This window comes from Salvelinus alpinus, chromosome 36 (genome assembly GCF_045679555.1).
Source record: "Salvelinus alpinus chromosome 36, SLU_Salpinus.1, whole genome shotgun sequence".
In the NCBI taxonomy this organism is placed as follows: Eukaryota; Metazoa; Chordata; class Actinopteri; order Salmoniformes; family Salmonidae; genus Salvelinus; species Salvelinus alpinus.
In genome coordinates, this window is record NC_092121.1 from 15,324,123 (window position 1) to 15,349,844 (window position 25,722).

Consider the following 25,722-nt stretch of genomic DNA (forward strand, 5'->3'; position numbering starts at 1 on the left):
TCTCTTTTACAGATGAGCAGCCCTGAATTACAGAAACTACCAGACATCAAAATACAAACATAAAAAAGACACAGCCCCCCCAAAAAAACAACACATTCATCAGTAATAAGGTCTTATAGTCCCGTACCCCTTCAAACATTCAACCTACAGCAGCGTACCCCCTCTAGCACTAGCGCACTCTTAAATGTTGTTTTTTGCCATCATTGTAAGCCTGCCACAAACACACTATACGATACATTTATTAAACATAAGAATGAGTGTGATTTGTCACAAACTGGCTTGTGGGAAGTGACAAAGAGCTCTTCCAGGACCAGAGCACAAATAATAATATAATAATAATCAATCATTTTGCTCTTTGTTTAACCATCTTACATATAAAACATTATTTGTTCATTGAAAATTGTGAATAATTCACCACAGGTTAATGAGAAGGGTGTGCTTGAAAGGATGCACATAACTCTGCAATGTTGGGTTGTATTGGAGAGAGTCTCAGTCTTAAATCATTTTCCACACACAGTCTGTGCCTGTATTTAGCTTTCATGCTAGTGAGGCCCGGGCGAGAATCCACTCTCACATAGGTAGTGGTTGCAAAGGGCATCAGTGTCCTAACAGTGCAATTTGCCAAGGCAGGATACTCTGAGCGCAGCCCAATCCAGAAATCTGACAGTGGCTTCTGATTAAATTAAATTTTCACACAATTGCTTGTTGCAATTTCGATGAGGCTCTCTTGTTCAGATATCGGTAAGTGGACTCGAGGTAGGGCATGAAAGGGATAATGAATCCAGTTGTTTGTGTCATCCAACTCACTCAGGTGCTTCGCCATATCACATTTGACATTGTCCGTAAGCTCGAGTTAATTTGCACACAAAAAATCATACAATGACGGAAAGACCTGTGTGTTGTCCTTGTTAATACAGACAGAGAAGAGCTCCAACTTCTTAATCATAGCCTCAATTCTGTCCCGCACATTGAATATAGTTGCGGAGAGTCCCTGTAATCCTAGATTCAGATCATTCAAGCGAGAAAAAATATCACCCAGATAGGCCAGTCGTGTGAGAAACGTGTCATCATGCAAGCAGTTAGACAAGGAAAAATTATGGACAGTAAAGAAAACTTTAAACTCGTCTCTCAATTTTAAAAAACGTGTCAATACTTTGCCCCTTGATAACCAGCGCACTTCGGTATGTTGTAAAAGCTTTACATGGTTGCTGCCCATATCATTGCATAGTGCAGAAAATACACGAGAGTTCAGGGGCCTTGCTTTAACAAAATTAACCATTTTCACTTTAGTGTCCAAAACGTCTTTCAAGCTGTCAGGCATTCTCTTGGCAGCAAGAGCCTCTCGGTGGATGCTGCAGTGTACCCAAGTGGCGTCGGGAGCAACTGCTTGCACACGCGTTACCACTCCACTATGTCTCCCTGTCATGGCGTTCGCGCCATCAGTACAGATACCAACACATCTTGACCACCAAAGTCCATTTGATGTCACAAAGCTGTCCAGTACTTAAAAAATATCCTCTACTGTTGTCCTGGTTTCCAGTGGTTTCAGAAGAGGATGTCTTCCTTAATTGACACCCCATAAACGTAACGGACATATACCAGGAGCTGTGCCAGCCACGTCTGTTGACTCTTTCAGCTGTAACGCATAGAATTCACTGGCTTGTATGCGAAGCAGTAATTCTTTCAAAACATCTCCTGCCATGTCACTGATGCGTCGTGAAACAGTGTTGTTTGATGAAGGCATTGTATGTATAGTTTTTTTTGGCCTTTGCCCCCAGCATTGTCCCAGTGCGTGCTTCGTCCCCTCCTGTACTCCTTATTCAACCAAGACTGTGTGGTCGCTCATGATTCCAACACCATCATTAAGTTTGCAGACAACCCAAAGGTGGTAGAGGAAGGCCCTAAAAATGGTCAAAGACTTCAGCCACCCAAGTCATAGAGTGTTCTCTCTGCCACAAGGCAAGCGGTACCGATGCACCATGTCTGGAACCAACAGGATCCTGAACATGTACATATTTACCTCAATTACCTCGTACCCCTGCACATCGACTCGGTACTGGTAGCCATTATATAGTTACTCATTGTGTATCTTATATTATTATATATTATTACTTGTTTTACTTTTCTATTATTTCTCTATTTTCTTTCTCTCTGCATTGTTAGGAAGGGTCCGTAAGTAAGCATTTCACTGTTAGTCCACACCTGTTGTTTACGAAGCATGTGACAAATAAAATTTGATTTGATCTTACACCAGGCCGGCAGCCTAGGAGGACAGGACACTGTCTATTGTTCAACACACCTTGGAACTCTTCTAAAGTAAAATCTCGTAAATGGAAGTATTTCTTTGCAGCTACCACCACATCTATTTTCTGTGATTGACAACCATAGCTAAGGGGAAAATTTGTATTAGTATTACTTTAAGGTTTATATAAATGATAGGTGTGTACAATCCTGTTACTCTGGTTGTGAAAGTTGCTGTTTTCACATAACTCTGTACTTAATTCACCACGGCTGTGCACATCTCATGTTCTTATTCCCACCCTCTGTACTCTGAAACTTGCATGAACGAAGTCTCTCCTTATCCTCTATTCTAAGAACAAACAATTCTTAGTACACGCAGGAGAACACAAAGGACTCAGAATATTTGGCCACCTCATCCAGTAGATATCTGTTGGTTCGACACATTGAAACAGTTGTGGTGGATTAAGGAAATGTTACAAGGTCGGGCTATATAAGGCAAGCCCCAACTCAGAATCAATGGGCTCTCAACGAATCACCTACGGGTGGTTCGTTGACCAGCTCCACTATTGCAATAATGAATCGATATCAAATAAAGATTGATTGTTTGAAGAACAAGTCTCTCTCACTCTCACTTGATTAGAATTTCCACAACATTCTTGGCGACGAGGATGGGATTCCAACCTTCACCTACTGACTGCTCCTGAGGTCCTGGGTTAAACTGTGCACAGGAGTCACCTAAATTAGGAGACTCAGGGAAGCCCACACTCAGCTGGGACCTGCCTAAGATCCAAGAGGAAAGCGTTGGTGGGTAAATACGGGATCTCGAACATAGATAAATAAACGGTGAGACTGAAATTTCTTGGAAACAATGATTAAGTAAGTCCCATGGGGTCTCTACCAGATCAAAAGACTAGGTGGTGGGGTTCTGTAAAAGGAACAACTATGACTGGTGAGACTGGTAGGTACTAGTTAAATGCCTGGGATGTGATGTCTTTTGAATAAGGAATGTTATGACCAGTAAAACTAGTGGGAACTAACTAAAAGCCTAGGATATACATTTTCTTTTAGAGATTTGTGACTAGCGAAATTAGGACTAGGTGAAAGACTATGGTGTGGAAGTTCCATGAGAACTCTATGACTAGTGAACCTAGTGACTGATTAAAAGCCTTGGGTGTGTGGTCCCGAAGGGGAACAGTCCATGACTAGTGAAATCAGTAGTGTGTAACATAAGTATTTAAAGAGGTAATACCATGGCTAATTATAGAAAGATGTAAATGTATGAGTTACGGTATCCCAGGAACTAACCTCGAGATAGAAATTAGACAATATTCCTGCAGGTTATAACAAAAATATTGTAGAAAACAACTAATTGATGAGTGTGTTTTGGGAACAGTACAGTGTGAATGTGATATGAGAGAATTAGAATTTAGGAAAAATAAGTTTGACATTTGCATAATAAGTTGATTGAAATTTTGATAATAAATGTGGATATAAAACAGTTATTTAGGGGTTCCGTCCATCACTGCCCATCATAGTAATATCACAAGGTACATGTGGCGCATTATTCCAATGAATAGCCGGGCAGTTCCGGGGGGAGTATGGTTGCAACGGGCTTTGTAGCAACGGAGAGTCATTGGGGAATGCACATTGAGTGGTGTTGACGTGAGCAACTAAGATTTATAACGTTATATATGGATTCTGTGAAGATATGAAAAAAATAGATATTGTATGTGTGTATAATCGATTACTGGAGATTTGACTAAGTAATAATGGATATAATAATAATATTATAATACAAACTTGCACACCCAAACATAGACATACGTAAGATGGGTGAAAAAAGTATCCTGAGTTGGTCGCTTTATGGAGTGTATAAAGTCAGAACATCTGCTGTCTCAGCCACTGCCTGTCACCAAGGGAGTACCCCAAGGCTCAATCCTAGGCCCCATGCACTTCTCAATTTATATCAACAACATAGCTCAGGCAGTAGGAAGCTCTCTCATCCATTTATATGCTCATCCATTTATACTCAGCTGGCCCCTCCCCAGATTTTGTGTTAAATGCTCTACAACAAAGCTTCTTAGTGTCCAACAAGCTTTCTCTACCCTTAACCTTGTTCTGAACACCTCCAAAACAAAGGTCATGTGGTTTGGTAAGAAGAATGCCACTCTCCCCACAGGTATGATTACTACCTCTGAGGGTTTAGAGCTTGAGGTAGTCACCTCATACAAGTACTTGGGACTATGGCTAGACGGTACACTGTCCTTCTCTCAGCACATATCAAAGCTGCAGGTTAAAGTTAAATCTAGACTTGGTTTCCTCTATCGTAATCGCTCCTCTTTCACCCCAGCTGCCAAACTAACCCTGATTCAGATGACCATCCTACCCATGCTAGATTACGGAGACATAATTTATAGATCGGCAGGTAAGGGTGCTCTCGAGCGGCTTTACCAATCGGCCATCAGATTTGCCACCAACGCTCCTTATAGGACACATCACTGCACTCTATACTCCTCTGTAAACTGGTCATCTCTGTATACCTGTTGCAAGACCCACTGGTTGATGCTTAGTTATAAAACCCTCTTAGGCCTCACCCCCCGATCTGAGATATCTACTGCAGCCCTCATCCTCCACATACAACACCCGTTCTTCCAGTTATATTCTGTTAAAAGCACACACATCCATGGGTCGCTCGTATTTTCAGTTCGCTGCAGCTAGCGACTGGAACGAGCTGCAAAAAACACTCAAACTGGACAGTTTTATCTCAATCTCTTCATTCAAAGACTCAATCATGGACACTCTTACTAATCAAATCAAATCAAGTTTATTTTATATAGCCCTTCGTACATCAGCTAATATCTCGAAGTGCTGTACAGACACCCAGCCTAAAACCCCAAACAGCCAGCAATGCAGGTGTAGAAGCACGGTGGCTAGGAAAAACTCCCTAAAAAGGCCAAAACCTAGGAAGAAACCTAGAGAGGAACCAGGCTATGAGGGGTGTCCAGTCCTCTTCTGGCTGTGCTGGGTGGAGATTATAACAGAACTATGCCAAGATGTTCAAAATGTTCATAAGTGACAAGCATGGTCAAATAATAATCATGAATAATATTCAGTTGGCTTTTCATAGCCGATCATCAAGAGTTGAAAATAGCAGGTCCGGGACAGGTGGAGGTTCCATAACCGCAGGCAGAACAGCTGAAACTGGAATAGCAGCAAGGCCAGGTGGACTGGGGACAGCAAGGAGCCATCACGCCCGGCAGCCCCGACGCACGGTCCCAGGGCTCAGGTCCTCCGAGAGAGAGAAGGAGAGAATTAGAGAGAGCCAAGATTTTCAAAATGTTCATAAATGACAAGCATGGTCAAATAATAATCAGGAATAAAAGTCAGTTGGCTTTTCATAGCCGATCATTAAGAGTTGAACAGGTAGGGGTTCCATAACAGCAGGCAGAACAGTTGAAACTGGGACAGCAGCAAGGCCAGGTGGACTGGGGACAGCAAGGAGTCATCATGCCCGGTTTGCCGTGACGTATGGTCCTAGGGCTCAGGTTCTCCGAGAGAGAGAAAGAAAGAGAGAACGAGAGAATTAGAGAGAGCATACTTAAATTCACACAGGACACTGGATAAGATAGGAGAAGTACTCCAGGTATAACCAACTGACCCTAGCCCCCCGACACATAAACTACTGCAGCATAAATACTGGAGGCTGAGACAGGAGGGGTCAGGAGACACTGTGGCCCCTTGTTGTGGCTGCTTTGTGTGATGTATTGTTGTCTCTAACTTCTTGTCCTTTGTGCTGTTGTCTGTGCCCAATTCATGTTTGTACCATGTTTTGTGCTACTACCATGTTGTGTTGCTACCATGCTGTGTTGCCATATGTTGCTGTCTTGCTATGTTGTTGTCTTAGGTCTCTCTTCATGTAGTGTTGTGTTGTCTCTCTTGTCATGATGTGTGTTTTGTCCTATATTTATATTTATTATAATTTTTTATAATCCCAGCCCCATCCCCACAGGAGGCCTTTTGCATTTTGGTAGGCCTTCATTGTAAATAATAATTTGTTCTTAACTGACTTGCCTAGTTAAAAAGGTTAAATAAAAATGCAAAAATGGATAATTCGATAGAGATAAGGTTAAAAGATTACATGACTGTCCACACAGGATCTGGGAAATAGTCTCAGAAAAATATTGTCGTATGTTCACTTTTGGTAAAAGTACGGGGAATTGATTTACCCCTAACCAATACTACATATTCCTTTGTCTCATGCCCTCCTGCACACATCTCCTTCCTACACACTGCTGCAACATGACCATAAACTTGGCACCTAAAACCCCATAATGGTTTTGGGACAAAAGCGCTCACGGAATAACTGACACATCCTAACTTGACTTTATCAAGTCAAGACTGCATCAAAACTCAGCAGGATTCAGTCTTCTCTGCTTCACAACGCTCTCCACCAGGTTTGTGTTGCACCAAACGGCGGGTGTCAGAACCTAACGCCACCCCAGTTAGCGCTTCTTTCAATGACGCCCTGCTCCGGAGAGCAAAGCACAGGTATTTTCACGAGTACACTTCAAGATTCTTTCACACAGTCCCCGAACCCCTTCTCGACCCAACCTGACACCACGTATGGATCAGCCAAAAGGAAAAGATCTCACTCGCACTGGGCCAGAATCATTGGGGCGAGGCTCGAACTCCGCGGTCTTCACCGCACGTAATTCATCCTCACGTGCGTCACGTTCAATTTCTGAGCAACCAGGATATTTTTTTGTACGTGACGCCAATCTTCCTCACCATACCGCTTCCCTAAAGTCCTTTCCTTCTTCCTCGCTGTCAATATCCACATCTCCACGATCTTTCTGCTCCTCCATACGCTATAGTAGCAAACTGTTCAAATGGTTACTGTATCCATGTCGCTTGAACTCAAAAAGCTCTTCACCTCAGTCACGTCAATCATCAGTTAGCCTAGTAAATTAATGCATGTGTCGTCATCTACCGTACTGGAGGCCAATTTTCAAAAACAATATCCTCATCACTGGCTTTTTCAAATACAGGTGTCCCCATTTTATTTGTAGTGCAAAATACTAGAATAGACTGGACTACAAACTTGTCCTTCACCTTTATTTTTATATAACCCTCTATGCACTGATTAAAAATATATATAAAGAAAAAGAAAGATATAAAAATAAAAACACAAACCCCTTCACACCATGCATGCTTGAGTTACAAAAAAGTGGCGAGTCCTTCATTTAGGAGGATGTTTTGCTTTTGCCTGACACTTCAGCAAATGGTTACAGTGTCTTAGTACAAGGCGTGTCCGTCCCCTCGCCCATACCAGGGCGCGAACCAGGGACCCTCTGCACACATCAACAACTGACACCCACGAAGCATCGTTACCTATCGCTCCACAAAAGCCGCGGCCCTTGCAGAGCAAGGGGAACCACTACTTCAAGGTCTCAGAGCGAGTGACATAACCGATTGAAACGCTATTAGCGCGCACCACCGCTAACTAGCTAGCCATTTCACATCCGTTACACTCACCCCCCTTTCGACCTCCTCCTTTTCCGCAGCAACCAGTGATCCGGGTCACGGCACCAATGTAACAGTATAACTTTATGGCGTCCACTCGCCCCGACCACGAACCAGGGACCCTCTGCACACATCAACAACAGTCACCCACGAAGCGTCGTTAACCATCGCTCCACAAAGTCTGCGGCCCTTGCAGAGCAAGGTGAACAACTACTTCAAGGTTTCAGAGCAAGTGACGTCACCGACTGAAAGGCTGCTAGCGCGCACCACCGCTACCTAGCTAGCCATTTCACATCGGTTACATTTGCACGGTAGGTCCGTCAAGCCAGATAGCTAAGTATCTAGTACCAGCTATCTAGTACCAGTCGGCCAGCTGGTCCAATCCGACCGACTGGTCCAATCTGGCTGACCGTTCCTAGCTATCCGGCTGGAATTTATTTTGTAACAGTCGGCTGGCCAGACTGGATTAGACAGTCCACCTGGCCGGACCTACCTATCTGGCTGGCTGACCTAGCTATCTGGCTGGCCGGACCTAGCTATCTGGTCGGACTACCTATCTGGTTCTATTGTCATATAAAATATCCTTTTCATGCTTTCACCACCTAATAACGTTGTTCAAGATGTACACTACATGACCAAAAGTATGTGGACACCTGCTTGTAGAATATCTCATTCCAAAATTATAGGCCTTTATATGGAGTTGGTCCCCCATTTGATAGAACAGCCTCCACTCTTCTGGGAAGGCTTTCCACTAGATATTGGAACATTGCTGTAGGGATTTGCTTCTATTCAGCCACAAGAGCCTTAGTGAGGTCAGGCACTGATGTTGGGCGATTATGCCTGGCTCGCAGTCGGCATACCAATTCATCCCACATGTAATCTAGTCTTCGTCATTATGACTAAAATATCCTTAAGTCTTAGTCACATTTTTGTCAGTTGAATAATAATTTAGCGTAGTTATTTTCAAAATGATGAAAATAGTGGGCCATTTTTGTCAACCAAATGTCCTTTCATTTTAGTCACATTACATTTGTATTGCCTCATTAAACTATAGTAAACATAAATCACTGACTTCCATGTGCACATACATAGCCTTGACCTACCAACATATATTTCTGCTGTTGGGAAGAGTAGGATGTTATGCAGAAAAATGACAAACATAAGAATATATAACAAATTCAGCCTACACAGATACTACACATTACATAAAAAAAACGGACACAGTTTTTTGTTGTTGTTAAGAGTAACAATATCACCAGTGTTACAGGATTTGGTTTTTCCATTTTATATTTAGAGGTCGGACGTTAGCAAGTGGGGTGCATTGATTGGTGTCACCTTGTTAGTTAGTCTGTATTACACCTGTGCTGGTTGGTCATCTCATTAGAAGGAAGGTGTTTCACCTGTGCTATATATGCACAAAAGTATGTGGACACCCCTTCAAATTAGTGGATTCGTCTATTTCAGCCACACCCATTGCTGACAGATTTATAAAATCAAGCACATAGCCATGAAATCTCCATAGACAAACATTGGCAGTAGAATGGCCTAACAGAAGTGCTCAGGGACTTTCAACGTGGCACTGTCATAAGACGCCACCTTTCCAACAAGTCTAAGACGGCTGAATCTGGGTTTCGCGGATACCAGGAGAACGGCCTGCCCCAATGCATAGTGCTAACTGTACAGTTTGGTGGAAGAGGAATAATGGTCCTGGGCTGTTTTTCCTGGTTCGGGCTAGGCCCCTGAGTTCCAGTGAAGGGAAATCTTAACGCTACAGCATACAATGACATTCTAGAAGATCCTGTGCTTCCAAGTTTGTGGAAGGCCCTTTCCTGTTACAGCATGACAATGCCCCTGTGCACAAAGTGAGGTCCATACAGAAATGGTTTGTTGAGATCAGTGTGGAAGAACCTGGCTGACCTCAACCCCATCGAACACCTTTGGGATGAATTGGAACGCAGACTGCGAGCCAGGCCTAATCGCCCACCCTCACTAATGTTCTTGTGGCTGAATGGAAGCCAATCCATGCAGCAAATGTTCCAACATCTAGTGAAAAGCCTTCCTAGAAGAGTGGAGGCTGTTATAGCAAAGGGGTACCAAGTCCATATTAATGCACATGATTTTGGAATGAGATGTTTGAAGAGCAGGTGTCCACAGTTTGTCATGTAGTGTATATTGCCAGTGCCAACTTTTTATACTGCAAATGTTGGTACTGGCATATCATATGTCCAACAGACACTGTCCATTTCCAATATATTTAAGCAGTGATTTACCATCACCAAATTGACAGGCTGAAATCAACACCAACAAGCAAGGGAGAGGAAACACTAGCACTGCTAGGCCGTCCTGAGTTCAACGAGTCGGCGTTTCAGCAATGTAACAGCATGTCCAATTAGTGATGGTAAATGCCCATTGTGATATGTCCATTACACATATATTGCAAGTTTCAACATGTTATACTGCAATTGGACAGTGTCCATTGCCAATATATTTGAATAGGGTTTTACCATCACAAAATGGACGGAATGAAATGACCACCTAAGAGTGAGGGAGAGGAAACACTGACTCATACTGTATATTGCTAATGGACATGTGTGACGTTGCTGGATATTGGCGGGAACTGGAACACCCTGTCGTACACGTCGATCCAGAGCATCCAAACATGCTCAATGGGTTACATGTTTGGTGAGTATGCAGGCCATGGAAGAACTGGGACATGTTCAGCTTCCAGGAATTGTGTACAGATCCTTGCAACGTGGGGAAGTGCATTATCATGCTGAACCATGAGGTGATGGCGGTGGATGAATGGCACGACAATTCAAATTGCCATCGATAAAATGCAATTGTGTTCATGGTCCGTAGCTTATGCCTGCCCATAGCATAACCGCACCACAGGGAACTCTGTTCACAACGTTGACATCAGTAAACCGCTCACCCACACGACACCGGTTGTGAGACCTGTTGGACATACTGCCAAATTCTCTGAAACATTGGTAAAAAAATGAACATTCAATTCTCTGGCAAAAGCTCTGTAGGACATTCCTGCAGTAAGCATGCCAAATTGCACACTCCCTCAAAACTTGAGACAGCTATGGCATTGTGTTGTCACAGAACTGTACATTGTAGTTGCCTTTTCTTGTCCCTAGGACAAGGTGCACCTTTGTAATGATCATGCACTTTAATCAGCTTCTTGATATGCCACACCTGTCAGGTGGATGGATTGTCATTGCACAGAATAAATATTTACTAACAAAAATGTCAACAAATTTGTGCACAACATTTGAGAGATATGCTTTTTGTGCGTATGGTACATTTATGGGATCTTTTATTTCAGCTCATGAAACCAACACTTCACATGTTGCGTTTATATTTTTGTTCAGTAGAGTTTAAGTCCTTTAACTGCATGTTCAATTTGTGCTGGTAAATGTCAATTGTAATATATTGCTAAATGGACAGTGTCACCAAGTTATACTGCAATTGGACAGTATATTTGAATAGGGATTTCCAGTCACAAAAAGGACAGGTTGAATTGTACAGGCCATATCTGTGCTAGAACATAGCAGTTCAGTTGGAATGTTGATTTACTACTTTGAAATTAAAAGCCTTACTTCCTGATTCAATACCAAATAAACACATCTACTTAAAGAGTAAAACACTAAGTGAAGTTAAATGTAGACACAGTTGTGGTTTCATAGCCTGGTAAATAACATTGCTCAGATAGTTAGTTACACACTTACAGAAGGTTAGGTACAAGTCACAGTTTGGGTACCAAAGAGAAGTTCCATGTTTACACAGATACTGTCAAAGTAATCAGATATATGTAGTGTTCAACAATAGTGTTGTCCTTCACAGGTTCATCTTGAGAAAATTATAGGTAAGAACGTACATAAATTCAGTTGTAAATATGACAAAAAGAGTACAAATTGTCTGTTCATTGGCTAGGTAAGTTCCAGTGTCAGCGAACAGAAGCATCTATAGTTGAGTGCTTCTGCTGGGAATGAGAGAAAAGCTACATACCATTGCCATCTTGAAACCTTACTTCCCTTCAGGATTACACAGTAACAACATCCAGTGTGGCCAGTTTTCCCCCACATATCAATTAACTATGTGAATCAATAACCCCACATTCTGGTTCTCACAAGCACCAGCGTTTCCTACATTCACATCAGTCTAAAGTGGTGTGTGCAACCAATCATAATTCTTAAAACACCCTGTTTCACTCTTTAGAGGGGAAAAATTAAAGTTAAAAAAATAACTAAATGTAGTCCATCAGGAAATCTAGTCAATCATTCAAAGAGTAAATTCCCATATTACAGCTTGAAACAAAAGAATGTTCAATAGTCTGTGCAAATACTTCCAGTAAAATGGCAATGACAAAAGAAGACCCATATCTGCTAGTCTTTCAGAGCATCTGCCATTACATGTGAACACCATACTCTAAAGTCCTTCAAAATAGATAGGTTAACAGAGTCATGGACATTTTTCTAGTCTTTCACAAGGAAATGAACCATTATCAAAAGGGAGGAAGTGCTTTTTAGTACACTGTGTACCCTTGCTGAACATTATTATACAGACTAACACAACTACATTAAATGCTGAGGTTCATTTAAAAATAAACTTTTTTTTTTTTTTTTTTATGACTAGAAAGCTATTCTTCCTGCTCTTCAAACTATAACTAACCAAACAACTCATTACAAAGGAGAAAACAAATAGATGATACAGGTGAAAGAAAAGTCTAAAACACATTCACAGAAATAGAAGAGGTCATGACTATGTGTGCAGAGAAAATGTGTTCCTCTCATATCAAAGACATTGAGCTCTTCTAGATCAGGGGTGCCAAACTCATTTTGCCCCGGGGTCCACATTCAGTCTTCAACAACATTTCCTCACCATCAAAATTGGCAAAAAGTGATGCACCCTGACTGTCATTTTGATGATTATTAGTGATCTGGACACAGTCAATAAACTGTCTGAATGTAGGTCCATTACCATTTCTACAGTTTCAAACTTGGTTTTTGTCATTGTAAAAGTATATCGAGTTAGCCCCCCCCCCCGCAAAACATCTGGATCCGGACGACACCCCTGTTCTAGCGCTTCACCAGTTTCTCTCACCATGTACATTTAAAAGTGTCAGAGACACAGCACAAGCCAGAATCTCCAAATGACTTGGGCACAAATTAATACAAATCACACAAATTCACCATGATCTCAACCCATAGGTCTCTCTTATTAGTGTTTCCATGTCATAGTAAGAGGATAATATCTATTTAGCCTGATAGTGGGCTGGACAATAAGGGTGAAAATATATAAAAGTAGTAGTAGGGGGGAAGGTAAAGACCCCTACCCTATTGACAGCAGAAATCATCCCTTTCCCTCTCTATCATCATTGTGGCCTTCCAAAGCATTATTCTCAATCTAAACCTTAAGAAAACATCAAATACATTGTAGCTAAAAAGAGGGCTTGAAAGAAATGGAGGGACTGAATGATAAACATTGTCTAAGAATTCCATGACTAAGGATTAGTCGCTCAGCTTCTTTCTATCCACTTCATGTTCCTTCATTCCAGCTCTCATTTAGACCCATTTCTCATCTTTGTTCAAATGAGTCCTGGCAGCTTTGAATGCACTTGAAGGTGCAGTAAGTAGCTCTGCATCGCTGACGCTCCAGAAAATCCTGTAACAGAGATGCCCAGCAGGGGGCAGCAGCAACCTTCACAAAACACCAAGAGGAGAAGTAAAGGCAGAGCAGTGAGAGTAGGAGTACGGAAGTAGTGAACACTAAGATATCGACCATGTTTTTCCTCATCTCCACATCCTCCCCCAGAGTTGATATGTCTTATCTGGGCTGGTGGCGGGCTGCGAGGCCTCTCCTGGCATGGGTGGACTGCCTCTGCTGGGCCAAAAAGGACTGGGCCTGGTTGGAAGGACCCGACCGCTCTCCCACCACCTTCTGATGCAGGGCCATACCCTGGCGAGGGAGAAAGGGAAAGAGAGCCATACCAAAAAAACAAGACCATTATACAAGTAATTGCAGCACATATCATGCCAACTGCTCTAATACTATGTAGATTAGGCACATACGGAGCGGTTTACTTACTCACCATATTGTACCAGGCACTTATGATGAGTTGCTCCTCCTGGTCATGTCTGGACCTGCTCTTCTCATAGTCATGCTGCACACAGAGGAGTTGTTCATGCATATGGAGGGTCAGACAATGCACCACTCATCTGCATCTCGTCAGTCAATGTAGAGTGGCTCTTACCTCCAGGTGCTGGATCTTCCGGTCTCGCTCAGTCAACTGGTTCTTGAGGGCCTGAACATCAGGAGACACAGTCAGAGGCGGCTGCTTGGGGTCCAGAGTCTTGATCACCTGCACAACGAACAAAAACACACACACATACTTGGTGCGGAAATTCTCAACTATGTCACGATGTGCATGTCAATCTTTGACGATATCTGCAACTCAGATTTAAGGCGGCGGCCAAGCACCGTTGTGCTGTATGGATGAGTTTAGTGTCAGGCAGTGTTGACTGACCGTCCTGGCTTTCTCCACGTAGCGCTTGTAGCGCTCCTCCATCAGCTTCATGTCCTCATCCTTCTTCTTCAGGATCTCCTGCAGCTCATCAATCTTCTTCGCCACTGACAGGAGGGAGGTTGAAGAGGAAATATTAATGGCATTTTCAGAGCTTGAAAGTGCTCTTAGATGATACTATTTGATAGCACTGCTCCCAAGGGCAGGAAATAAGAGGCTGCTTACTGTTGCCGTCCGCTTTGGGCTCCAGGTCATCAATGACCTCCCTCTTCTTCTGCAGGTCTGAGTGGGCCTCATGGAGCTTCTCCCTGAGACGAGGACAGAGGAAAAGCATGGAGGAGCCGGACGTGCAAGAATCTACAGAGCGGTAATAATACTCCCTTCACAGGTGCAGTGTGCAAGCAACAGTGATAATAGTACTCACAGGTGCTCCTCAAGCTTCTTCTTCAGCATGGAGGACTGAATGGGGAGGAAGAAAGTCAGTCAACACACAAACTACTGAGAAACAGACTTCTGTCAGACAGACAGAGACACAAATAATAAGCATAATACACAACTGAAGTAGTCAAAGTCAAATCAGAGTCCAGGCAGGGATGGGCCGTACTTACGATGGCCTGATTGGCCGAATGTCAGTCGGTGGGGGCAGGCGGAGAGACAGAGGGGTAGGCGTTAATGGTGAATCAACACAGCAAACAAGGGTTTAAGTTCACACACAAAATCTCAGAGAGCAGTCACAGGCAGGCAGTCAACGAAGGGGAGAGAAGGATACAATCTACAACAGTCCTCAAGGACTATACTGAGGTCTAGGTCTAATTTCCAGTTATGACACCAAAATAACAAATGATTAAAAACAACAAAAAACACTAAGACCAATAGATGGTCAACCGATTAAGAGAGATTGGTACTTTCCATTCCTATTCATTTTCAGTATACTGTCTCTGATTGGAGAAGACTGGGTCCACTCAGTGATTGGTATGGACAAGGTAACAGGAGTAAGAGGATGTTAGAGGAGGAGGGGTGAATGAGGAGGGTCTATCTCTCCACTCACATCCTCAGCCTTGCTTCCCTGCTCCTGTAGAGCCTTCTGGAGATCCTCCACCTGGGACCGCAGCTCAGAGATCTGCTGCTGGTTCAACCTGGAAGGATGAGAGAGAGAACAAATAAGAAAAGTAAGAGGGAGAGAAGGGGAAAAGAAGAAAGAATGAGGAAATTTGATTAAGCTGGTTTTGATGAGTGGTGGGAGAGGCTGGCGATGTATACAATGTCACATCAGCTGCTGCATTAGTCCATTCTAGCGGTGTCCCGCCCACCCCCTCCCCTCTCTGTGTGTTGTGGTTCATTAGGGAAAGACTGAGCCACTTCAGCCATACTTCACAGCTCGGGATGCTCTCCTCCTGCTGCTGAAGATGGCTGCCTGCCTCCCACACTCTGGACCCATCGTCACACACGATCCACTCAGAAAAACTGCCCACACACACACGCTGTACGGACAGCCGGGGGACCATCTGGCCCATTGCTGTCCATCCTCCGCTTCGGCCCACACAACAACACACAGACCAGAGGGTGAGCTGACATTTAGCTAGATCGCTCCTCCGTTTAGCCAAATGTGAAACTCAAACAGAAACTCTGGCAATATATACTGTGACTAACATCGTCACTGACTGACCTTGATACATACAATCAAATCACAATGTGCATAACTAAAAACACTGCAGTGGTATTCTTATAGAACATATATTTTATGCATGCCTACACACACACACACACACCTGTTTTGTGTCTCCAGGGTGTTCTGGCTGCGTTGAGACTCCTCCAGCTGACCCTGTACCTCCACCAGTCTCTGTCTGTTGCTCTCCTCCTGGACACACAGCATCTTGTTCTCACTCTGCAGACGCACCACCGTCTCCCTGTGGAGGAAGCAGAAGGGATGAGGTCAAAGAGAGAAGGCAGGGAAGTGGGGCAGAGAGGCAAAGGTCTGTACACTACACACCAACAGAAGTATTCAACGCCGCCTCAGCCAATTTAACAGCAGTGCCATCTGACTGGAAGCCATTCTATTCATGGAGCCAATGGCACATTCTGGTTCTAAAAATAGTGTGGCTGAGGAATAAGACCTTTGCCATTTATCACAGCTGAACACTATGTTTGGGTGGATCCAGATTTCCATATCGTTCCTGAACCATACCGGGTTTACGGCAGTGCACACAAAGGGCATCATTTCTGTTCAAACACTTACAAATGCTATCAAAGTACTAGCGAATTCCCATAGCGGACGTTAGCTAAATGCTAACAAGCGCAAGCGAACATAAACTAAAAGCAAAGACAGTTCTATAACTTTGAGCTGAGTTCTATCTCAAAAGGCTACTCACACTTAATCTAGGAGGGGATTGATTGTCTCTGCTGTAACCAAGAAGCTTGATCTTGCAAGCTAGCCACCTATAGCTAGCAGGTTAGCAAACAAAATGCATAGCTGGAGAAAATGTATTTGGCATTAAGATAGTTAACGTATAGATATATTTAGCTGGCAAACAGTAGTGAATTTCAAGTGTAACTTGATCAGCTCTTGCACTGCTCGACAGTGGACGTCACATGCTCTTAGTAAACAAATATACCATGTGACTGGCTCAACTGAATTGTAGTTCAAAAAAAACATTTCTAAATACCCCAGTACCGCCCAAGCCTACAGTTGAAAATTAGCAATTGAATTCTGACACCACTGTATGTCTATTGATAGGTCAGATAGATAACACCTAACAGATGAAGCTCTCACACACATACATACTTGAACTCTGTGGGCATCATCTCAGAGGCCAGGTTTCCCACTGTGCCAGAGTCCTCACATAAACCACCTGAAGGGGAGAGAGAGAGAGCCAAGATGCAAGGGGAAAATATATCACATTTGTTTTAACAGTCGTCTTATCAACTGCCACAAAAGGTCAAACAACCCCCCTCTACCATCTTGTCATTTAGAAAAACAGATGTTAGCTGTGTCCATTGGACTCACCTGGTTGATTGAGGCCCTTCTGTTGGACCTGTGCACACCTGAGCTCATCATTGGTTTCTCGCAGTGTGTCTCGCTCTGAGATCAAACGCTGGAAAACACATTGGGATAACGTGGGGATTAGACCACTCAATCTGATCCTACTAGAAGTGTTCAAAGTGACTGCCTCAGAATAACAGAGAGTTTAAATCCACATCCACTTTGACATCATGACCTTGTAATATATCTTAGTCTGGAGAGGAGTTGTCCCGGGCCATCCTCTCTCACCTCTTTCTCCTTAAGCAGGGCGTCATACTTATCCTGAAGGTTCTTGTACTCAAACTGCCACTTCTCAGCCTTCAGTGCCTCTGACGAATGCTTGGTGTGAAGCTCATGGACCTGACAGCAGGGAGGCAAACACATTCAGGGTCTGAAGAGAGGTCATAGCACCTCATGTCATACACACATTCATCTCCACACCTTTGTTAACCCTCCCCCATTCTCTAGCCCTCTGCCCACCTGTCTCTTGTAGGTGTCCAGCTGGGTGCGGACTGAGTTGGCCCTGCGTAGCTCCTCCTCCAGCTCACATGTGCGCTGCATGTAGACAGTGTTGCGCTCCTCCAGCAGACGCACCTGTCTGCGCAGGTCCCCCAGGTCCTCCAGCTTACGCTTGTACGTCTCTACCAGCGCCTCCAGCCGGCTCACCCGGTCAGACGAATGCCTGTGGGAGGGGAGAGGGTGAGATGGGGAAACCGTTTTGAGGACGGGGCAGGAAAGGAGAGAAGGATAGGAGGCCACAGACTAGTGAGAGGCTGCTCTCCCCCTGGGCTCACCGGAGGATGTCCATCTCATCTTTGAGAGTCTGGGCCTCCTGGGCGAGGCTGGTCAGTTCATCGTTACGGTGAGTGAGGTCCAAAACGTCACGCTCCAGAATCTCCCCTCGCACACGCATGTCATCTCGGCTGTTCTCTAGTCTGTCTCACAAACAGGGGGCAAACAGAAAATGATCAATTAATTGTATCAAAAGAGTACAATGCATTTAGTTTGGAAGTCTATGTTGAGGGTATGACTCTGACCTGTAGTTCTCCTCCTGTAGCTGCTCCATCTGGCTCTGCAGCAGCAGCAGCTTCTTGCCAGTGATGGTGGTGGAAGCATCCTGTGGGTCACTGAGGCTGAGCTTCTCCCTCAGGGACTGTGTCTCCACCTGCAGGGACGACTTCTCCTCCAGGACGGCTGCCAACTGAGGACCAAACACACACACAGACAGTCAGGGGTGGAGAGGCAGAGAGAGAACCAGACAAAGTGGCATGTAACCAAGGCTAGAGAGAGGGAGGAGACCTAGAGACAAATGAATAAACAGTCACACATTGAGTCATAGAAAGTGCTGAGCACAGAAAAAGGACACTTCAAAATACAGAACACCTCCAAAAAACTAATTAACTCATGAAAATGCTGAACACAAATAAGACACTCCACAAGTGCTAAAGAAAAAAGAGCCACACTCACATATCCAGCAACAGACACTGTACATTGCTTGCAAAACATGCAATGTTTTTCCATGAGGGTTGGTGGTAACTTCACATGCACAAACGTCAAAGCAGTTAGTCAGCTGGTCTGCTATGTTCTCAGTCAGCTGGGCCACTTTCTCAATGGAGCAGTTGTTAGCATTACCCCTCAAGGAGGTGAATAGAAAACCAGATGTCGGAGTCAGTCTGACTAACAGTTACAAAGTGGAGAGACTGGAGAGTGGGCTCAGAAAGGGATGTTGATTAAGGATTCAAGCTAGTGAGGCTTGATGAAAAATGAACTATCCTTGGGGTTATCATGGACAAGAATGTTGGTTGGTGGTTTAGGGTAAAATGTCCACCCTGAATATGTTTATGTGGGTTAGGCAAGCAGGCATGCCAATATTAAAAAGGGGGCGTCTATTACTTACCTGTTGGACATCTTTCCAGTTTGAGCACAGCAAAACTCTACACTGAGCTTTAAGGACAAATGGCTTGCTTTAGCATCATACCAGGGAGAAAGTAAAGAACTACATAAACTACTGAGAATTTCTTAATGTGTTGAATGTTACACACTAAGAAATATGCTTTACACATAACCGTGGTAATTGCCTTCTAATCCTAAATACTATACAATGTAATTATTGGGGATCAATGACTTAAGTCTTTGTACCCAATGACATTGCCTAATCAGAGGCAGCATTAGCAGCACAGTTGGCACTGTTTCATAGAAAATAATAGAGGATTCTAGTACCCAAAAGCCCATTTTAGCATGCCATTGAGAACTTTCACCATTTTGAAGTAGTCAACTGGGTGTGGCTTCCTATTGGTTAAGGAAGGATCACATAATTCCATCCAGGACATCAGGAGGGATCAGCCAATGAATTATTTGTGAACAAACATTCCATAACTGCAGGTGGCAGTACATCGCCAACCTTAGCTTTATACCTGTTCAAACAACACACTCCAGGTGGCAGTATGCACCCTTTCAGTTTGTTTACCAACTCAGTAGTAGAAGAAAATATACTACTTCAAAATCAGTGGAGGCTGGTGGGAGGAGCTATAGGAGGACAGGCTCATTGTAATGGCTGAAATGGAATAAATGGAACGGCATCAATAATATGGAAACCACATGTTTGACTCCGTTCCTTTAATTCCATAACAGCCATTACAATGAGCCTGTCCTCCTATAGCTCCTCCCACCAGCCTCCACTGATCAAGATGGCGATGGCCTCAATGGCGCTGCCCGTGCACAGAAGCCAAAATGGGACAGATACAAAGAAGAGTCCTCTATCACTCTCTATGCACCGTTTACACAACAAACCATCAGGGGGAATCAGTCAAACTGGACAACAATCCTCAGCCAAGCGAATAAATAGGGTCACTTCACTCATGGCAAAGAGCTGCAGATACACACTCAACATGCTAACTAACAAACAGTCCTCTCTGCCCACCTGGTGCTCCAGGTCCAGACAGCGCTGGCCCAGATCCTCCTTCGCCTCCACCTCCTCACTGAGAAAATAATACTTCCTGGACTGCAGACACGGAGAGAAGCACAAGGGAGGTTATAGACAGCACAGTGGGAGGTAGAGAACGAGAGAGATATACCACGAAAGACATGTAAATGAGACGGCAATTGAAGAATAGCGATAAAACCAACTTGCAGGGGAGTGAAAGTTTAAATGTATTCAGAGAAGCAGAGTACGAAGAGAGCGGGTCCCACCTGGTAGTCAAAGTCCCCGTAGGTCTCAGGACTTCCTGGAACAGTTGGCTCTTTAGCTAGGAGCTACACCACAACAACACAGTCAAATGCTGGTTCAAACTCCAGAAAGACAGATCACATGGTGAAACCCATTGTCAATATAGAGGCAATCAGGACAAGTGAGCTATTGCCTGTTTTATAGTGTATATTGCTGTTAAATAGATAAAGGTTTCGGGGAGCAAAGAATTGTGCTTGTAGGTGCAATCTCACAAGAGGACAGACTGATCTACAAAGAGGATAATATCCAAAATACTGATCTCTCACCTCCTGTATGGCTGTCATGACAACATGCTGGACAGACTCCTCCAGGGTCATTATCTGCTGGATTTGCTCTATGAGAAAAAAACATGGAGGAGGAGTCCACTGAATATCACATCCACATCTGACAGCCAGACACTCAAAACACTTCAAAAACACTGCTTTACACACAGTGCAACAGTTTCTCCTGCATTCACATCAAACCCACTAGCTTGTTCATCTGAGGATCACATTGTCTTTTAAAACTCTGTTTTATCATAATCTGTATACAGTACAGAGTTAGGCTTTGTAGGAATGAACCAGTGAATGCTCAGTTTATCAACTCGTGATAATCATTAAATCCTGCATTTTCTCCATAGGTGACTTCCTGTTACCCAGCATGGCCTCCTCTAGCCCAGCTAGCTCACCTTGCTTCTTCTCACAGCTGACAGCACAGCCAAGCACCAACTGCACCAGCTTTCCAAGTTCAGTCACATCTCCAAACTCCCCAATCAGATTGATGTCTGGCAGGTGCTCGTCTGCTACCTGGTGGCCAAGCACCTGTTCATGGAGGGATGAAGACAATGGGGAATTGTGAGAAAATATACAGTTGAAGTCAGAAGTTTACATACACTTTAGCCAAGTTCATTTAAACTCAGTTTTTCACAATTCCTGACATTTAATCCCAGTAAAAATTCCCTGTCTTGGGTCAGTTAGGATCACCACTTTATTTTAAGAATGTGAAATGTCAGAATAATAGGAGAGAGAATTATTTATTTCAGCTTTTATACCTTTCATCACATTCCCAGTGGGTCAGAAGTTTACATACACTCAATTAGTATTTGGTAGCATTGCCTTTAAATTGTTTAACTTGGGTCAAACGTTTTGGGTAGACTTCCACTAGCTTCCCACAATAAGTTGGGTGAATTTTGGCCTATTCCTCTTGACAGAGCTGGTGTAACTGAGTCAGGTTTGTAGGCCTCCTTGCACACACACACACTTTTTCAGTTCTGCCCACAAATGTTCTATAGGATTGAGGTCAGGGCTTTGTGTTGGCCACTCAAATACCTTGACTTTGTTGTCCTTAAGCCATTTTGCCACAACTTTGGAAGCATGCTTGGGGTCATTGTCCATTTGGAAGACCCATTTGCGACCAAGCTTTAACTTCCTGACTGTCTTGAGATGTGCTGCATGCTTCACAGTTGGGATGGTGTTCTTCAGCTTGCAAGCATCCCCCTTTTTTCTCCAAACATAACGATGGTCATTATGGCCAAACTGTTCTATTTTTGTTTCATCAGACCAGAGGAAATTTCTCCAAAAAGTACACTCTTTGTCCCCATGTGCAGTTGCAAACCGTAGTCAGGCTTTTTTTATGACGGTTTTGGAGCAGTGGCTTCTTCCTTGCTGAGTGGCCTTTCAGGTTGTGTCGATATAGGACTCATTTTACTGTGGATATAGATACTTTGTACCCGTTTTCTCCTGCATTCTCACAAGGTCCTTTGTTGTTGTTCTGGGATTGATTTGCACTTTTCGCACCAAAGTACGTTCATCTCTAGGAGACAGAACACGTCTCCTTCCTGAGAGGTATGACAGCTGCGTGGTTCCATGGTGTTTATACTTGCGTACTATTGTTTGTACAGATGAACGTGGTACCTTCAGGCATTTGGAAATTGCTCCCAAAGATGAACCAGACTTGTGGAGGTCTACAATTGTGGCTGAGTTCCTTTTATTTTACCATGATGTCAAGCAAAGAGGCACTGAGTTTGAAGGTAGGCCTTGAAATACATCCACAGGTACACCTCCAATTGACTCAAATTATGTCAATTAGCCTATCAGAAGCTTCTAAAGCCATGACATGATTTTCTGGAATTTTCCAAGCTGTTTAAAGGCACAGTCAACTTAGTGCATGTAAACTTCTGACCCACTGAAATTGTGATACAGTGAATTAAAAGTGAAATAATCTGTCTGTAAATAATTGTTGGCAAAATTACGATGTCCTAACCGACTTGCCAAAACTATAGTTTGTTAACAAGAAATTTGTGGAGTGGTTGAAAAACAAGTTAATGACTCCAACCTAAGTGTATGTAAACTTTTGACTTCAACTGTATGCATTGAGCAATGACATTTCAAATGGACTAAGACATGTGCAAACACTGAGGAACAACTGGAGGAGATTGATCTCTTAAAAGAAATGCAGGAAACATGCATATACCATCCATCCCTTCCTTCCTTCTGATCTTTAATGAGGAAAAGCCTTTACTCACATCATGGTAATACTCAAGCATGCTCTGAAGAATCTTCTTCAGGTTGCTGACCTGGAGGAAAATTAAATAAATCTGAGCTGGAGAATACAGGCATCTTTGCCTTGGTGAAAATACACCATCTTTAAACAGTGAGGCCAGTGGTCACTCTAGGTTGCCTAGGTGACAACCTAGAGGCACTGTGTCATATCCTTCTGTCTCATACTGCACCTTGAGGCGCCAGTTGGCCTCACTCTCCTCCTTGATCCTGCCCAGCCATGCCTCATTAAACCAGGAGGGGTCTCTGTTAACGAGATGACACACTTAACAAGACATATTCTAGGGACATACAATACACAGGAAGCCACAGGGCAGAGTATTTCTAAACTGGAAACCGCAAACTCCCTAATATGTGACACTCAATGAATGTCACAACAAGCAAGCAATCATTGGAAACTTGCTTGAGTTATTATATAAAAAAGACATCATAGAATTGCCATTACCCAATTCAACTAACCTTTAGATAAAAGCACTGCTTGTTTCCAGTTGGACACAAAAACAGATACATTTCTGTGTGTGTGTGTGTGTGTGCGTGGACAGAAAGGCACACAAATACTACAGCAGATGAGGTATGAAGGTAATTTGGCTTGGACAGACAGTACCCTAAAATGGACAGGCCCTTGCACAAAATCCCACCTGGGCACAATCTGCCAGACCCAGGCCTTGAGAAATATAGACCTATTCCCTATCAAGCGTAGGAATAGAAATAAAACAGACTAACAGCCCATCATCTAACTTTACAAAAAGGCTTTTGAATAGATGATTGAATTTGCTCTAATCAGGTTCTATTCAAAGTAGTTAAAGGCCCAAAACAAAATGTCAGTGTGCAAATGATAATCAAATCGGTCTGTGAATTGAGAATGACTGGGATTGAACGACTCCACAAATCTCTTACTATTTCCATTTGCCAATGTGACAGGGTAATGGGATCTGCAAGTAAGGACCTTTTGCCGCGTTCACATGCTAGTCAGAACTAGGAAATTCAGAAATGTCCAACTTGCTAACTGGTTGCAGTTATACACGTGCCACGTTTATCGAATCAGCAAGTCGGACATTTCTGAGTTTCCTAGTTCCGACTAGCATGTGAAGACAGCATACATCTCCCAGTTTTCCTAAGCTTTGCTGGTGTCTACTCTTTGTGTTAACCCACCACCAACCTCAAAACACACAAAAAAAACGTTGTGCCCTTACATCCTGTGTAGAACGTGTGCAATAGCCACTCCGCTCGTCAGGTCCTGCTTACTGGTGCATGAGGGCACCTGAAATGTCTGTAGCTGGAAGGGTTGGACATGAGGAATGAGAAGAAAATGTGTTAGTGTGTCATTTATTCAACTTGACATGACAATCAATTTGAAATCAACTGATCGAGAAGAGGAACAATGCAAATGATACTGCCAACACGTTGGGCAAATTGCTTGCTGTTTTAGGATGGGTATCTATTAAGCACTTTGACAACTGTTGATAAAAAACGGGCTTTATTAAAAATACATTTGATTGATTGTGCCGTCTAGAAGTGCTGGAAAGCCATTCTACTTATGTACTGTACAGCTAAAGTGTTTGCTAACCACTAAATGATAGACCTCAGCTAGCTACGTAAATGGCAAGTTGTTTGTAATGCAAGTTAAGAGATCATTCCACATTTCTAGCCAATTTTAATATAGCCTAAACAACCTATATTTGGAGGGTTCATTGCTGAGTTTTTCAACTATGTACCATCTCAATGGTACTCAGAGGCTAGCTAGGAGAGTGACACTGGCTTGCTGGGGCTTGGCTAGACCTTTGTACTGATTGCATAAGATGGTGGCTAACTCAGTTGCTGGCTGGAAACTTGAGCTTGTCCAACAAGTACATTTCTGATGTCGACAGTAGACCATCAAAATAATTTAGCTAGCTAGTTAGTTAGCTTTATTTGACAGTGACAGCTAATTAATGATGTTATTTCTATTTGAGCTGGTTCAAGGCACTATTAACGATAAAATGCCTAGCTACATTACTTGTAAAAACACCTCATTTCGCCACATTTCACTGCTAGCGAGAGGTCGCTTTGGATGACGACTCAGTCTGGCTAGTAAGATATCCCAGTTATCCAACTTGGCATTCATATTTAACTTTGTAAAACTTACCCAATTTAGTAACGAATCGCATAGCTTTGCTTTATCCAGACTCATTTTGGTTTGTCTAACCGATACTCTGCAGTTAGCACACTAGCAATCGAGACTTTCACCTTCAAATTTGTTTTTATCTTGGACTATCACGTCAACAAACCTTGGCCTCCTGTTAGTTAGCTTAACTTTCGCGTTTTAGCGCCATTAACCATCCCGGTGAGCCTCCGTATTAACAACATTGTCATGGCAACAGATGACTGTATTTTCATGTGTTGTTGTCACAGAGTTTCTAAACCCAGAGACGCACGCAACATCGCGAGACTTCCGGAAAGCTTGCGAAGGAGACGAGGCCGGGGTTTGGCGTTTGAGAAGTCAATGAGAGAAGTGACAAATTCTTCCTTAGTTGTTAATTTTATCGAAATCGTAAGGCACAACATAGATTCGAGACAATGTACTAAGTATTTGAACATGTTATTACTCCAACCTCGTGAAAGTGATAAACTGACACGTTTTTCGTTATTGCACATGCGCAGCTTGGCG

At 43.4% G+C, this 25,722-nt stretch overlaps 1 protein-coding gene across 2 annotated transcripts; it reads right to left on the reverse strand.

The window, feature by feature from the left end:
- Window positions 1-11,064: 11,064 nt before the first annotated feature.
- On the reverse strand, window positions 11,065-25,481 carry LOC139565220 (protein Hook homolog 2-like). 2 transcript variants are annotated; one of them, XM_071385390.1, is made up of 22 exons: window positions 25,201-25,481; window positions 24,269-24,351; window positions 23,249-23,321; window positions 23,042-23,092; window positions 21,206-21,338; window positions 20,805-20,872; window positions 20,502-20,564; window positions 20,233-20,313; window positions 18,350-18,513; window positions 18,107-18,247; window positions 17,793-17,994; window positions 17,562-17,672; window positions 17,298-17,385; window positions 17,076-17,142; window positions 16,063-16,200; window positions 15,342-15,429; window positions 14,718-14,752; window positions 14,519-14,601; window positions 14,297-14,400; window positions 14,024-14,131; window positions 13,862-13,933; window positions 11,065-13,728 (listed from the first exon to the last, which is right to left on the reverse strand). In XM_071385390.1, the coding sequence occupies exons 1-22, from the start codon at window positions 25,243-25,245 to the stop codon at window positions 13,597-13,599; spliced, it is 2,130 nt and encodes a 709-aa protein (XP_071241491.1). In that variant the 5' UTR covers window positions 25,246-25,481; the 3' UTR covers window positions 11,065-13,596. The 2 variants fall into 2 exon arrangements, with proteins under 2 accessions (XP_071241491.1, XP_071241492.1); XM_071385391.1 differs by lacking the exons at window positions 23,042-23,092; window positions 23,249-23,321; window positions 25,201-25,481.
- Between the last annotated feature and the right edge of the window lie 241 nt (window positions 25,482-25,722).